Source organism: Malaclemys terrapin, chromosome 10 (assembly GCF_027887155.1).
Source record: "Malaclemys terrapin pileata isolate rMalTer1 chromosome 10, rMalTer1.hap1, whole genome shotgun sequence".
NCBI lineage: Eukaryota > Metazoa > Chordata > Testudines > Emydidae > Malaclemys > Malaclemys terrapin.
In genome coordinates, this window is record NC_071514.1 from 65,664,944 (window position 1) to 65,680,427 (window position 15,484).

A 15,484-nucleotide genomic window follows, 5' to 3' on the forward strand; every position below is an offset into this window, starting at 1 on the left:
TTCTCCAAACTATGGAGCTGTTAATTTACCGGACTAGATGATTGCAATGGTCCTTTCTGGCGTTAAAAATCTGTAAATCTAGTTAGGTGTATTATCATTTTTTTAACAGTTGAGATGAAAAATGTTCCCTGTAAAGCAAAGTGGTGTGTGTTGGGGTTGGGGGGGCATTTTGGGTATAAATATTGCATATTAACTTATAAAAAGTAGTTATTTCATTCAGTTAGAAGCAGGAAGCTGAACAGAACTTCAAGGGATGTGCCGTTGAAATCTATGGAATGGTTGGTGGTTTTGATGTTGGAGGGATGTTTTTACATGACTAAGCAAATCACTTTAGAGGAAAACCAAGATCAGGGCATGAGAACTGGCTTGAGACCTCTCTACCCCACACATTTGTAGACTACAAGAGGATGATGTGGTCATGACCTACAGGTTGAGCGCTTCAGCTTTACAACATTATATTGGACATCACTTCTCCAGTGGATTTATGATTTGCTTGTGTGGTAGCTGTATAAAGATAAGAAAACATAGCTACATTTTAGAACTTAAGTTAATCAGATTTCAGCCTAGTACAAATTTGCAGTCAAGCAATATGTTTTCATGCGGTAAAAATAAATCCAGTGTTTAAACTTGGAGCACCTGTTACTTTTCCACTACATGTTGTATTGATTAAATGTAGTTCCTGCTTCTAGCTTCCGTACAGAAAATCATACAATAAATACTTTGGGTTTGGACTTAAGTTTTAAATGCCAGTTTAGTTCTATTAAGCACCTTTACTTTCTGACTTCATAAATGCTATTCAACACAATATTAAGATAAACCTGAATGTGTGTCAGTAGTGACTACGTGACAAGAGAGGGTGATGTCTGTAATACAAAGTAAGTCAAATAGCTAAGGATGACTGACTTGCAAAAAACAGTATTTTACTCATAAGTAAGGATCCTAGAAATCCATTTGCCATGGAAAAATGCAGAATTTGCATATTTACATAGAATCTTCAGTTTTTACGTTTTGTGAAAAAGAAAAACCTATATTAACTATTAATTAAATTTTACTGAAAGTACCAGTGTCACTTATTCAGGGCACGCAACCTCCCCCTCTGTGGTTGATTTTTTGAATGCACTTTAAATTTACACAGCTAAACATACTCCAATAAACCTCTGGCATGTAGAGGTTACTCAATGGCATGAAGGGATTTGTGTTTTAATGCATCTCAAATTTCACTTGAGCTGCCAGGACTAACTCAGAAAGTGAGTAATGTTAATATAGAAGCAATTTTTGCTTTATTATTTGTGCATTTAAAAAAATCAACTTTCTGAAAAAATGGAATATAGACATAAGTATTTAGTATATGTAAGAAATACAAATAGTAATTGTATTTTTTTTATTAGAATGATTGAGACACTGTTAGGCTTTGAACTTGCTTAAAATGGTAAATATATCAAGAAGATGTGTTCAGCTGGTGTGGCTAGGGAACGAAAGTTCAGCGTTTCATTTTAATCACGGGAAAAGACTGATTTTTATATTTTTATCTGAGAATTTTTGTGGGTTTATCATGGGAAGACTAGGATCCCTGCTCATAAGCTTATTTACCCAATTTCTTAAATTTAAACAAAATGTAGAATTTAGAACAAGCAGTTGATCAATCTTTTCTAAATGCTACTTGTATGCTTCAGTTCAGTATCTTTACCAAGCTTTCAGCAGATTTGAAAACCATTAGCAATGGTCTTGTTGATCCTAGAAGCTTGTCTTTTGGCTGAGCTAATGGGAAGAATTGCAGTAAGCTATGTTGCCTGTTGTGAAATGTACTGTGTATTTTTACTTTAAGCCAAATGGCTGTGCTGAATTTTCAAACAAATGGAGTTGCTTCTGAGGTAACCTTGCATAACTCCATTAATTTTTAGCTGTTGTATCTTTCAACCATGGAATCGCTCCTAAATTTAAAATGGCGAGGGAGCATTAATTAGAACTAAGACAACCTAACTCATACTTTTTAACAGAATGAACTTGTTTGTATTTGTATTTGGTACATATACTGCTAACTTATATAAGGTCTCTTTATACATGGATTCATCATGATTAAGGCTACGATTATATCATGGAGGTCGTGGAAGTCACAGAATCCGTGACTTCCATTGACCTCCATGACATTTTCTGCTCCCAGCCAGTCTCCCTCCCTCTACCCCTGCCCCCACCATTGCATGGGCTGACAGCTCTCAGCCCATGCAATGGTGGGGGCACCCTGCAGCTGCCCAGCCATGGCGGGTACCCTGCAGCTCCCACTCCCCACAGCAGTGGGGGACCCCAGAGCTCCCAGTGACCGCAGCAGTGGGCGACCCAGGAGCCCCAGTAGCAATGGGTGCTGTCCATTTTGTCAGGGATATTTTTAGTGAAAGTCGGGGAAAGGTCACGGGCTTCCGTGAATTTTTGTTTATTGCCTATGACCTGTTCATGACTCTTACTAAAAATATCTGTGACAAAAACTTAGCCTTAATCATGATACATACCTTGCAACATTGCTTTTATAACTAAATATTTTTCTCCATTTTTGAGGTGCAAATATACTATAAACATGCATAACTAGGTCAAACACACTATAGTAGTGTGCACTTAAATTGTTACTGTCAATTAAAAAATAGAGCACTTAAACTACGTTACCCTGCTCTTAGTTCTTAGAGAACTTAAACAGTGTACAGATTTTCTATGTAAAAATGTCATTCTCATATAACAGACCCAGTTATTCAAATATTATGTTTGCCATAGTGTATAAAAATCTTGATTCAAAATATTATCTTCAGTTTGCAAACTAAAATCGGTGAACAGAATAGTTCTGGATGAAGGCTCAGAATGAAATACAAAATCTTTTAACTATCCGTTTGAATCCAGACTTGCCCCCCAAAGTTGCAGTGATTTCTGACTTCTAATGGGAAAAACATAACCAAATAATATATACCTTTGATTGGGCTTTTCATGAAAAGGGGGTATATATCTACCAACATTTTTATCATAACCCTCCCTACATTTGCTCACTGCTCACTACTTCCCCGATGTCCAGTATTGTGGGAGATACTGTGGAGCAGAATGGAAAATTTCTTACCAATAATTTCCTTTCTGCTAGCAGTGTCTCCCACAACTCCACCCACCTTGGATGAGGCAAGGATCAGATATTAAGTGGAATTGTTGTCATAGGACCGTTTCCTTGGTCTAATGTACTTCATTTTCTGGGATATTTTGTTAATGTTATGCAAGTTCTAGAGCAGTGCTGTGCAAACGCTTCCAGTTGCACCCTCCCATTAATGGAATCTTTCTCCCCTCCATTACTGCACAGCCAGGGCTTCCTCAGCAGTGGAGCTTGGGCTGAAGGCAGAGCTGGGGCTAGTGACTTTGGAATAACCTAGCACCAATTTGGTATCAGTCTGAGAATTCTTCTTGTTTTAACACTTTCTGAAATTCCCGTGGTGTGTTTTTTTTTTTTGTGTGGTTTTTTTTGTTTTGTTTTTTGTTTTTGTTTTTTTAATGAACCTTAATGAAAAAAGTCCAGCCATATGGATGGAAATCTCATTCGTGAAAGAGACAAAATAGCTTGTAGATGTTTAATTCAGATGTTCAGAGCTCCTGGACAGTAAATGTGACAGAATGCATTCCATTTCTAATCTCAAGCATCACTTGGCTTCTCTCTTAACAGAATGGTTATTTGTGTGTGCAGCATATACCCCTCTCTTATTTAGTAAACTGTTATGCAGATAGAGACTTGTGCTTCTAATGTGGAGTGGCATTGATTTCTATCAAATTAACAACCATTCAGGTCATCCTATTCTGTTTCCTGGCTTACTGCATGCTGAAGCTAACGATTTTAACCAAATAGATCATAAAGAGAGGCACTATTTAAATCTGAATCAAAATTATGAAAAACTTACTTTCCATTACATAGGCCTGATCTACACCTACAACTTAGGATGACCTATGTACATTGCTCATTGTGAATTTTTCTCACCATCTGAGAGACGTAGGTAAGCAGACCTAAGCCCTGGTGTAGATGCTGCTAGGTCGACTGAAGAATTCTTCTGTTGACCAGCTGCTGCCTCTCAAAGAGGGTGGATTAACTACTTAAGTGGAAAAACCCCGTTAATCACTGTAGCAAGTGTTTACACTATAGACCTCCAGCACCATAGCTGTGCCTCTGTAGTGTAGACATGCCTGTAGTTTTCATAGTTTAGAGGGGGCAGCTTTTATTTGGACAGATCTCTCATTGTTCTCCATTAAAATATTATTGGCTATCAGTTTTATTATAATAATACAAATTATTAATAATTATTATAAAATATTATTGGCTATCAGTTTTTAAGCTCTCCAGTTCCATTCAATGTAGATAGGGACAGAGGGTGCTGGGGAAGTTGTGGGTAGAGGAGGAAGAGACAGAGCTACAGTACATTAACAGCTGACTCCTATGGCCCCCCTCTCCAACATAGCTAGTCTTCTTGACTCCTTCCACACTGTAATCAATTTTTAATTACTTAACTGCTTTTATGCACTACCAGTAAATTACTGGATTATTCTGAAATTTGTGTGTACTTTTCACATTTTCTTTCCTATTTTAATAACACTAGGCGTAAAAAAACAGAGTCCTGTGGCACCTTTAAGACTAACATGTATTGGAGTATAAGCTTTCGTGGGTGAATACCCACTTCGTCAGATGCATGTAATAGAAAGCTTATGCTCCAATACATCTGTTAGTCTTAAAGGTGCCACAGGATTCTCTGTTGCTTAACACTAGGCATATCGGTTTTAGAGCAAGTCAGTAAGATAACTAACATTTACTTTAAAATAATTGCACAGCATGGAGTGAGCTAGCTGATGGGATACTCACTACATCTTTTGATTTTTAAATTATTAGTGGGACTGAAGCTTTCCATTGTTTAGGGTGACTAGTACTGCTCCTGGCTTAGAGAAGCAGTGTGTTGTTAAGTTTTATAATAGCCTCTTAAAGAGAGCTGTATGGCATAAGTTTGCTAGTGACACTTCTCCTTTTTGCCTCAGGTTATTTCTTATGAGGGTAATGGACATACCATATCTCAATTTGGAAGGACCAGACTGTAAGTAATTGTTTTTATTTTGCCTTGATCTTACTACTGTTCTGGTTAAAAAGGTCCTCTGTAGAAGCAAGTGTAAGACCGTATTATTTCATGGGTAGAGCATGGGACTTAAATTGCAGCTGAGCTCTATTCACAACTCTTATCAAGTGGCATTAATGTACTGCTTCTCCATTTTATAAAAAAAAAAGTAACCATCCTTGTTACTTTGGATGGAGGATCCGCACTATACAGTAAATACTATTGAAACAGGTTTTGTCTAGATCAGTCTGGGCTCCTTGTGGGTACCAAGTTTAATATAGTTGAAGATAACTGCTTTGAGTCCTCATTCTATCCTTGATCTATGCACAAGTGAAGTGGCCCAAATTAAAGTTTGCAGTCTTAAATAGCCATTTTGTCTCATCTCTTGCAGTAAGTAAAGGATGCAAGGTAGTGAATGTTCAGTGACTGAAAGTAGATTGACAACTTCGCTTCAAAGTTCACCAAAAATATGTTTAGCCTAAATGTAAGAATTTTCAGGCCAAAGGATATTTTGGTGAAATTAGATGGGGATTGAAATTAGGCCTTCAAATAGAATCAGTGTTACCTTTGATTCTGGATTCAAAACCAGAGAATGCTAATGAATAATTATTTATTTTTGATTAAGGCTGTTGAGCCAGAGGTTCATTTTCACACCAGGTTATAACTTCAAGAGGGAAAGCATTGCATGGACCCTATCATCCTTACAAACATTAGAGATCTGAACCTTTCATGACTTGATTTATTTGGTTAAAAATATGGGAAGGTTTTGGTCCTTGATTAGATAGAGGCTTAAAAATTCTTCATCCCTGTGCTTAAGGTTTTCTTTAAAAAACATTGGAGCCCTACAGCTTTGTCCAGACGCTTGAAAAACACAAGTCTGTTTGTAGTCTTAATATGCACTACAGCAATAGTAAATATATAATCCACAATAAGAGTGGTAAAAGACAAATTTCATGTCAAGACTAGAATTTTTAATAAGTATTTTAACATAGGAAAGGTTGATATATGAATACCCACATGTTTTTTTAAGGAGAAAAAAAATTCTCAGTGACTTTGAAACTTATCACTCAAGAGAAACATTTGCTTTTGTACTCAAAATAAAACTTCCTGATAGTAGCCATTTATCCTCCTTCTTTAAAGATTTTTTTTCTGTGCACTGAATAATTCTGACTAAAAATAGCCTTTTGTAACTATAGCCTTTTGATGGTAGCTTCATTAAATTCACTGATTGGAGGGAAACAAGTACTTCAGAGAGAAATTTAATTTGAGAAGGTCGTAACCTAGTTATTGGGATAGTTACAGTATGGCTTTATTGGTATGAGTATTGTATGCATATGTTGGTTTAGTTTAATAGTAGGCAGTTGGGAAATAAGCAACCTCAATGTAAACATTTTTAGGATCATTAAGAGACAATGCCTGAGCTACTAAGCTGTGAAGTTGGTACTGCTAGGTGCTAGCAAAATTACAAAACTCAGTCTGACTGCCAAAAAGATCAAAAGGACCCTAAGAGAGTGTCTACACAGCAGCTGGGAGTTGTGATTCCCAAAGGGAGTAAATATACACATTCTAGCTCTGCTCAAGCTTGCACATTAAAAAGAGCAGCGTGGCTGCGATGCCACAAGTAATGGCTTGGGCTAGCCACCCAAGTACTTACCCAGGACATCAGGTGGGATTGTACTCGGGCGACTAGCTTGACTGCCATAGCCACAATGCCATTTTTAGTACTCAAGCTCAAATAGAGCTAGTATGTGTATGTCCACTTGTGCTGGGAATCAGCCAGCTGCTGTGTAGACACACCTTAAATGATTAAAAATTCACTTTAGAGAGGGGGAGGCAGTTGTTAGAGAGCTGTTCAGGGGAAACAAACTGATTGCTGGGGGATCTGAAGTAGTTAGGTCTTAAACTTCCGTGGTATGGTAACCTTAGGTGGGTAGACATGCTTTGTTCCTACTAAGAAGATTTAAAAATACTTTGGTTTGCGAAAGCTGTTTGGTCTCCTGTATTATACATTGGTCTCAGGCTCCCGAAGGGAAGACTTGCAGGTGCCTAAACCACTTGGGCCTGCTGGGTAAGCACAGTTGATCAATGGGATGATGTCGCCTAGGACCTGTTGTAGGAGTGGAAGAATCCTATGATTCCACTCAACAGAAATAAAAGCACAAGGCCTCATATCTGAAGGGGGTGCACTTAGATGTGGCTAGTTCTGCAACTGTGACAGATGTTGCCTTTATGCCAAATTATAGAGCAAATATATTTCAGCTATCCTAATGCTGTAAAAGTAATAGTGTAGAGGAATTCAGTAACCCATCCTCAATCTCAAGAAGTGATGAATATGAAGAGGCTTTCACAGCAGTTAAAATTGATTACTTTTGTATTAAGAACACTGTATAAAACAATGGTTGCTGGTGAAATGACTGAAACATTCCTATCCTGAGTAGGCATTGGTGTTCATCAGAAGGATGTTACAATATAGGGGGTAAAATTTAAGAATAAAAAGAAAATGTGGTAAGGTTCATTTATTAAGGACCATAAATAGTTTATTCTGTCTAATTTGGAAACAGATGCTATTCAAACCTTTATCTTGAACTGGGAAATTTAGAGTTCTAATGCTAGACTAATTGAGTTGCAAAGATTAAATAAAACCCTTTGAAATATTCACCATCAACTCTATTTCACAACAAGAAATAGATCTTCCTTAAACTAGTTTATGAAATTTGAATTTTTGTGCCTTCGCTCTAGTTTGTACTGTACTTTAGGTGTGGCTATTTTCAGCACTAAAATTTCTTAGTGTACAATTTTGTGCTTTTTCTTATAGTAGAGTTACACTTGTCATAATTTTTTATATCATCTGGCTTCCCCTGCAGTTTTAGCATAAGTGTATTTAATTCAAATTCCCTTTTTTGTCTGGTGATCTTTGATCTAATGATTGGTTTCCAAGATACTAACACATAATGGAGGGCTTAAATTAAATATTTTTTTAACAAACTTCATTGGAGTGCATTTTCTTTATTATCAATTGCATTTCCATAAATATTAAAATATTATTCTGAAAGGCTGAATTACTCCATTTATGTCCCACCTGAAGCTATCATCATCTAAGTGGTTTCCGTAGAAATGATGGATTTTTGTATACAGAGCTGATTTGAATTGAGGGAGAGCAGCAGGGTAGGTGTCTTTAAAACAAAGTTCCTCTTTTCATACAAATATTAGGCTAAGATGAGTATGCCACAAATTGAAATTGCTGACACTACTTATGACACAAAGCACTAAACACACTGTTAATTTTTGGTGTTCAAACTAACAGTCTAATTATCCAATTTAACTGGCATAAATCAATTGTAACTCCACTGAGAGGTGAATACCCCACCCCCAGAAATCAGAGTTTTGCCATGGACTCTGAGTCTGGGATTTCACCCAATATAATAAGCAAGTGCAAATGAGAAGAGACTCAAGCCCTTGATCTATACTGGTATGTATGCTACTAGATTTAAATTCATGATCAGTTTAAAGGTGCTAACTGTGAGTTTTGATAGCAATCTTAGTTACAAAATCATAGAAAAAGAAATAACCAAGGTACAGGCAATATAAAATGTGGAGGGGTTTCTATTGTCACTATCCAGTGTTGCCTGTAAATCCCACTCATCTTAAATCAGTATATAATTGTCTTATCATGGAGGAGAGAAGCTGTTTAATGTGAACTAGTTAGATGTACATATTTTCTGATATACCTCAACATTCATATTTCACAACCTATATTTATCACTAATGCCCATATATTGATACTTTGTGCTTAAGCCTGCTCCTTTCACTCCAGGTTAAGACTTGCTTGTTATATGGATCTGTAGCTTCCATTAGCACTGAACTACTAAGGGAAGGTTACATTGTCAAGATAGGTGTACTCTCCAGCATTACACAGAGCAGTCACTTAATATGGTGGAGGGCTGGAGTGCACTAGAATGTAATACCTTATACTAGCTAGTAATGGTAGGTGGAGCAGATAGGGCCCAACAGAGGACACTGTGGAACCAGGGCACTTAGCATTGTCTTGTAGAAAGAGTTTTTTGCATAAGACTTCTGAGGCCATCTTTTTAAATATGAAAATTACTATTCAGAGCCATACAAACTAGAAAATATTACCTAAAATAGAAGTTTTAAATTTCTAAACTCTAATCTGAAGTCAAGTAAAGTTGTCAGGCTTACATTGTACAGGATTCAATGTACAGGGAGCCAAAATGATCAGAAGCTACCAAGCAATCTATTAGTACAGGGGTCGGCAACATTTGCCATCCCGGGCCAATGGGGGCGGCGGGAAGCGGCATGGGCCGACGGATGTGTTGGCCGCGGCTTCCTGCCACCCCCATTGGCCCGGGACAGCGAACGTTGCCGACCCCTGCACTAATAGATCGGCCAAACCCGCTGTGTCAGCAGGTAAGTAAACTGGCCTGGCCCGCTAGGGTGCTTACCCTGGCGAACTGCGTGCCGAATGTTGCTGACCCCTGTATTAGTGCTAAAATTCAAAATTTCTTTTTAAGATTAAAAATACACTTGTATAACCAGCAGTTCTGAAAGTTGACAGAGCAAAAGTTTAAAATATGAAACTGCCTGTACACTGCAAAATAGGTTTCTGTACTGTACAGACCAAAACGAAGTTGAATTTTTAAATTAAGGTACTCATTCTTCTTTTAAAAAAAAAATCCCAGATTTATAAGGAATTCTTAATAGGAATTTTTAGTAAGCTACTCATGGAGAGTATACTAGAAATGCTAAGCTGTTTCCTTAACACAGTTTAGCAGTGGTGGGAATTGCACTCAATTTCACATTCCTGGTTTAAACTGGTTAACTGAGGATGATTGTATTATATTCTAATTTGTATTTGGTACTGTGTGAAAACATAATTAAGAACTGTTTTACAGTAAGTTTTGTTTCCTTGAACTTGGTGCAAAAGAGATGTAAGACTGGATTTTCATAATTACATATGAGCAACACTGGGCAAAAAAGGCACGTACACAATTTGTGAGCAGTTACTGCTTCATGCACTGTTGCTTCAAATGCATATACAAATGGGCCAGTTTTATTTTAAGTAGTAATTTTCATGCATAATTACAGTAATTGTAAATGCACTAGTTTTTGTAATGAGTAGTTGCCAACTCTAACAGTTCGAGTATACATTTTAGTTTTTTTGATACACTGAACAATTCAAACAAAATATGAATACCTGACAGCATTATTAAATGCATTCTTATCTTGCAGTGCAGCCAAAACGAGACCATGTTCTTCATGTTACATTTCCCAAAGAGTGGAAGACTAGTGATCTTTACCAGCTTTTCAGTGCCTTTGGTAAGTAATGCAGCTGGGTCCCTGTCTGCCTAGGAAACTGTCCTGCTTTTGATAATGGTGGTCTTGAACAGATCTGTCTGTACCCTTTAACCATGGTTGTAGACTGTTCAGCTGCTAGAGTAGATAATGCTAAATCATGATTAGCCTATAGCATAGCCTATAAACAGTTAGGGACAGTACTTGGCCCTGCTAGTGCGGGCAGGGGACTGGACTCGATGACCTTTAAAGGTCCCTTCCAGTTCTATGAGATATATCTCCATATATTATAGTATATATAGCACAATCTTCATTATTTAAATCTTCATTTGGAGCTTCATGTTCGTTGTTAGATTATAAAACAGAAGGAATATTTGTGATAGTCAGATTTGATTATCTGTGTAACACAGACCGTAAGACCCCCCTGAATTAACTCCTGTTTGAATTAGAATATATGTTCTAGAAAAACATCCTATCTTGATCTAAGTTTCCAGAGATGGAGAATCCTGCACAGCCCTTGGTAAAATCCAATAGCTAATTGCCCCCCACTGATTTTTTTTTTTTTTTTAAATTGTACCTTATTTCCAATCTAAACCTACTCACTGTCAACCTGCATCCATTGGATCTTGTTATGCCTTGTCTACTAGATGGAAGATCCTTTCAGTGTCCAATTTCTGTTCCCTATGTCAGTATTTAGAGACTGTGATCAAGTTACTCTTCAACCTTCTGTTTGATAAGCTAGATAGATTGAGCCCCTTGAGTTTTTTCAATAAGACATGTTTTTCCAATCCGTTAATCATTATTGTGGCTCCCCTTACCCATTTTTCAACATCTTTCTTGAATTGTGGACACCATAACTGGACGCAGTATTCCAGCAGTGCTAACACCAGTGCCAAATACAGCAGCAATAATTTATTCCTATTCAGTATTCCCTTGTTTGTTCATCAATGGATCACATTAGCCCTCTTGGCCACAGCATTGCACTGGGAACTCATGTTTAGCTGACTATCTGCCATGACTCTCAAGTCCATTTCAAAGTTGCTGTTTCACAAGATAGAGTCCCTCACCTTTTAAGGATGGCTTGCATTCTTTATTTCTAGATGTATGACCTTACATTTGGCTGTATTGAAATGCACATTGTTTGCTTATGCCCAGTTTACCAAGTGATCCAGATTGCTCTGTGAGTGACCTGTCCTCTGTTATTTGCCACTCCCCCCATCTTCATCGTCTGGCAACTTTATCAGGCATGACTTTTAATTCTAGTTCACTGGGAAAAAATGTTAAATAGCATAAGGCCAAGAACCCGTCCTTTCAGGAAACCCAATTACTGATGATTCCCTGTTCAAAATTTTGAGACCTGATAGCCAGTTTTTAATCCATTTAGTTTGTGCTAATGTTTATTTTGAGTCATTCTAGTTTTTAACCAAAATATCATGCAGTACCAAGTCAAATGCCTTACAGAAGTCTCTATTAGATCGAAAATATTATCTTTATCAAACTTTTAATCTCATCAAAAACATATCAAGTTACACAATCTATTTTCCATAAACCTCCGATGATTGGTATTATATTAGCCTCCTTTTTTATTTTTTAATTCTGTTATTAACTATTAATTTTTTTTATTATTCTTTCTGTTAGTTTGGCAAAGGTCAGTGTCATGCTGAAAAACCTATTATTGCTTGGGTCATCCCATTTACCTTTTTAAAAATATTGTCACCACATTTTCTTTGTCAGTCCTGTGGAACTTCCTACCATCTAAGCATTTTAAACCATTTTAATCTAAGCCTTTCAGCATCCTAGGGTGATGTTATATAGTAGTACTTCTGCTTTACAGATGGTAGAAATCGAAGGATAATGAGGTTGTGACTTGCCAAAAGCCCCCAAAGAAAGTCAGTAGTAGTCATAGAAGTAATAAATCTCATCCCACTATTAACAACTAAACAGTCCATAATTTTTGAAAAAAATCAAGGTCTCTGATTTTTTTTTTTTTTTTTTTTTTTTTTTTTTTAAATAAAATCTCTTCTCATACCAAAGTCAAGGACTCACTCGCATGGTGGACTCTTCCACACAACCTCTGCTCCGGAGTCCCATTCGTGCAGGAGTCCCCCTCCGTTATAGTTACCACGGATGCTTCCCTCACGGGCTGGGGGGCACGCATGTTACGGCACACCACTCAGGAACTCTGGTCCCCTGTAGAAACCTCTTCGGCATCTTTTGTGCCACATACAGCGCCGGCACCACCATCAGCGGCACCATCATCCAAGGGAGCAGCACCGCTGGCACAGACCACTCCGACACCATATCTCCAGGCAACAGCACCGTCAAGGGCTCCAGCTTCAACCTCGCCGGCACCGTTGGGCTCAGTACCGCCGGATTTGTCAGCCCTGGCATCAGCCGCGGTGCTGAATCCCCCATCAGCACCGGCACCGCAGCTCGAGTACTATGTGCTGAGGGACCCCAGAGGGGCGGAGGGTAGTGAACAGGGCCCGCTACCCGTCCTCTCATCCTCGTCTGATGAAGCAGTCGCGGGGACATCGACGGCCCCGGCTCTCGAAAAACAGTGTTCTCCAGCAGCTAATGAGATGGGCCACTCAAAGCCTGGGGATTCTCACCCTGTGACTGTGTTGTGGACATCCTTGCTCCCTATGGCCCATCCAGGGTTGCTCTGCCACTAATAAAAACAGTAGTTGACATGTCCAAAAATCTGTGGCAAACCTCCGCTTCTCTGGCCTCTACAACCAAGAAAACCAAGCAGCGCTACTTCATACCGTCTAAGGGGTACGAACACCTTTATACCCACCCTCCCCCAGACTCCTTGGTGGTCGATGCGGCCAATCAGAGAGAGCACCAGGGGTTCCAGGGCTCCACCCCTAAAAACAGGGATGCCAAGAAGCTGGACCTATTTGGCCGAAAGGTCTATTCGACCGGGGGGCCTGCAGCTCCGCATAGCCAATCAGCAGGCCGTTGTGAGCTGCTACGGACAGAACACCTGCTTGGCAATGGCTAAGTTGGCAGAGCTCCTGCCTCAGGACTCTCGGGTAGAGTTCTCCACACTTGTGAAGGAGGGGAAGTTGGTTTCCCGGGCCTCTCTGCAAGCAGCTCTGGACGCGGCAGATGCAGCCTCACGCACACTGGCCACAGGGGTGGTGATGAGGCGAGGCTCCTGACTACAGGTCTCTGGACTGCCCCACGAGGTCCAGCAGACCATACAGGACCTCCCCTTCAAGGGATCCTCCCTGTTCCCTGAAAAAACAGATAAGAGACTTAACAGTTTGAGGCTACTCTGCGCTCGCTGGGGCTCCACACACCAGCTACCCAGTGCAGACATTTTAGGCATCAGTCTGCCCCTTGGCCTTATCAGCCGCAGAACCACCAGGACGCTCCGCGTAAGTGAAACAGGAGTGGTAGGAGGAGGCAACATCCCTCCTCTGGGCAAAACTCTGGCCAGACCAAGCCTCTGTTGGGGCCTAGACCACCCTTTTGAAGGTGCGGTCGAGGATGGCTCACCAGTACGGACTCTGGATCCTTTTCCCCTCTTACCTTCTCGTCCCGTCTATTCCCTTTCTAGCATGCCTGGTCCCAAATTACTTCAGACCGCTGGGTGAACTGCACGGTAGCGAGGGGATAGTCTATCTAATTCTGTGCCCTCCCACCCCCTTCCCCATCCCTCTTCAGGGACCCTTCTCACGAACAACTTCTAATCCAAGAAGTGCAGTCCCTCCTCTCGGTGGGGACAGTGGAGAAGGTGCCTCAGGAGCTACGGGGCAAGGGGGTTTTACTCCTGGTATTTCCTCATACTGAAGGCCAAAGCGGGACTCAGACCCATCTTGGACCTGCAGGAGCTCAACAAGTTTGTAAAGAAACTCAAATTCCACATGGTCTCGCTAACCTCCATTATCCCTTTGCTGGATCCGGGAGATTGGTACGCCACCCTCGACTTGAAGGACATGTATTTTCACATCGCGGTAGTCCCACATCAGACGTTACCTCAGATTTGGTGAGCAGCGGCGACTATCAGTTTGCTGTCCTCCTGTTCAGACTGTCGACAGCTCCCTGAGTATTCACAAAATGCATGGCAGTCGTCGTGGCATTCCTATGCAACTTTTTTTCCTTACCTTGACAACTGGCTGATCAAGGGCCGCTCAGGAGCCCAAGTGAAGGTTCAGGTCGAATTCATAAGAAGGACCTTCCTCAAATTAGGTCTCCTCCTAAATGAGGCCAAATCTACTCTGTCCCCGGTGCAGAGGATAGAGTTTATAGGCGCAGTCCTAGATTCGACTCAAGCTGGGGCGTAGCTCCCGGAAGCCAGGTTTCGCTCACTAGGGCACATCGTACGGGGCCTCAGACAGTTTCCCATGACCACAGCAAGGAACTGCATAAAACTGCTGGGACACATGGCTGCATGCACCTATGTGGTACAGAACGCCAGACTCAGACTGTGCCCACTCCAGTCTTGGCTGGCGTCGGTGTATCGGCCAGCCAGAGACGCTCTGGATAGCATCATAACCCTTCCCCGCCCGGTGTTGGACTCCCTCCTATGGGGTCTCAACCCGCAAGTGGTTTGTGCGGGAGTGCCCTTTGTCGACCCTTTGCCCTCTCTCTCATTGGTGACAGACGCCTCAGATCTGGGCTGGGGAGCTCATCTAGGGGACCTCAGGACACAAGGCCTCTGATCTCAGGCGGACCTTGCTCTGCACATCAGTGTCAGAGAGCTGAGAGCGGTGTGTCTGGCATGTCACGCTTTCAAAACTCACATAGCGGGCAGGTGCATCTCAGTTCTCACGGACAACACCTCAGCGATGTTCTATATCAACAAACGGGGGTACACGCTCCTCTCCCTGTGCCGGGAAGCCCTAGCGCTGTGGGACTTCTGCGTAGAGCACTCGATCCACCTGCAGGCGTCATACTTCCCAGGAGTGCAGCAGGAGCTGGCGGACAGTCTCAGCCAGACCTTCCATGGCCATGAGTGGTCCCTCTGGCCGGATGTGGTGAACTCAATCTTTTTGTCTTTGGGGATCTCCCCAGCTAGACCTGTTCGCCACTCGCGACAACAAGAAATGTCA

General features: G+C 40.7%; 1 protein-coding gene across 2 annotated transcripts in view; it reads left to right on the top strand.

Annotated features, from left to right (window-relative positions):
- The window catches only part of PARN (poly(A)-specific ribonuclease), a 151,163-nt gene that overhangs the window by 39,120 nt on the left and 96,559 nt on the right, over window positions 1-15,484 (top strand). For both annotated transcript variants that reach the window (XM_054041870.1, XM_054041871.1), the window contains exons 19-20: window positions 5,035-5,090; window positions 10,359-10,445. In XM_054041870.1, coding sequence (XP_053897845.1) covers window positions 5,035-5,090; window positions 10,359-10,445 — 143 coding nt within the window. The remainder of the gene's footprint in view (window positions 1-5,034; window positions 5,091-10,358; window positions 10,446-15,484) is intronic.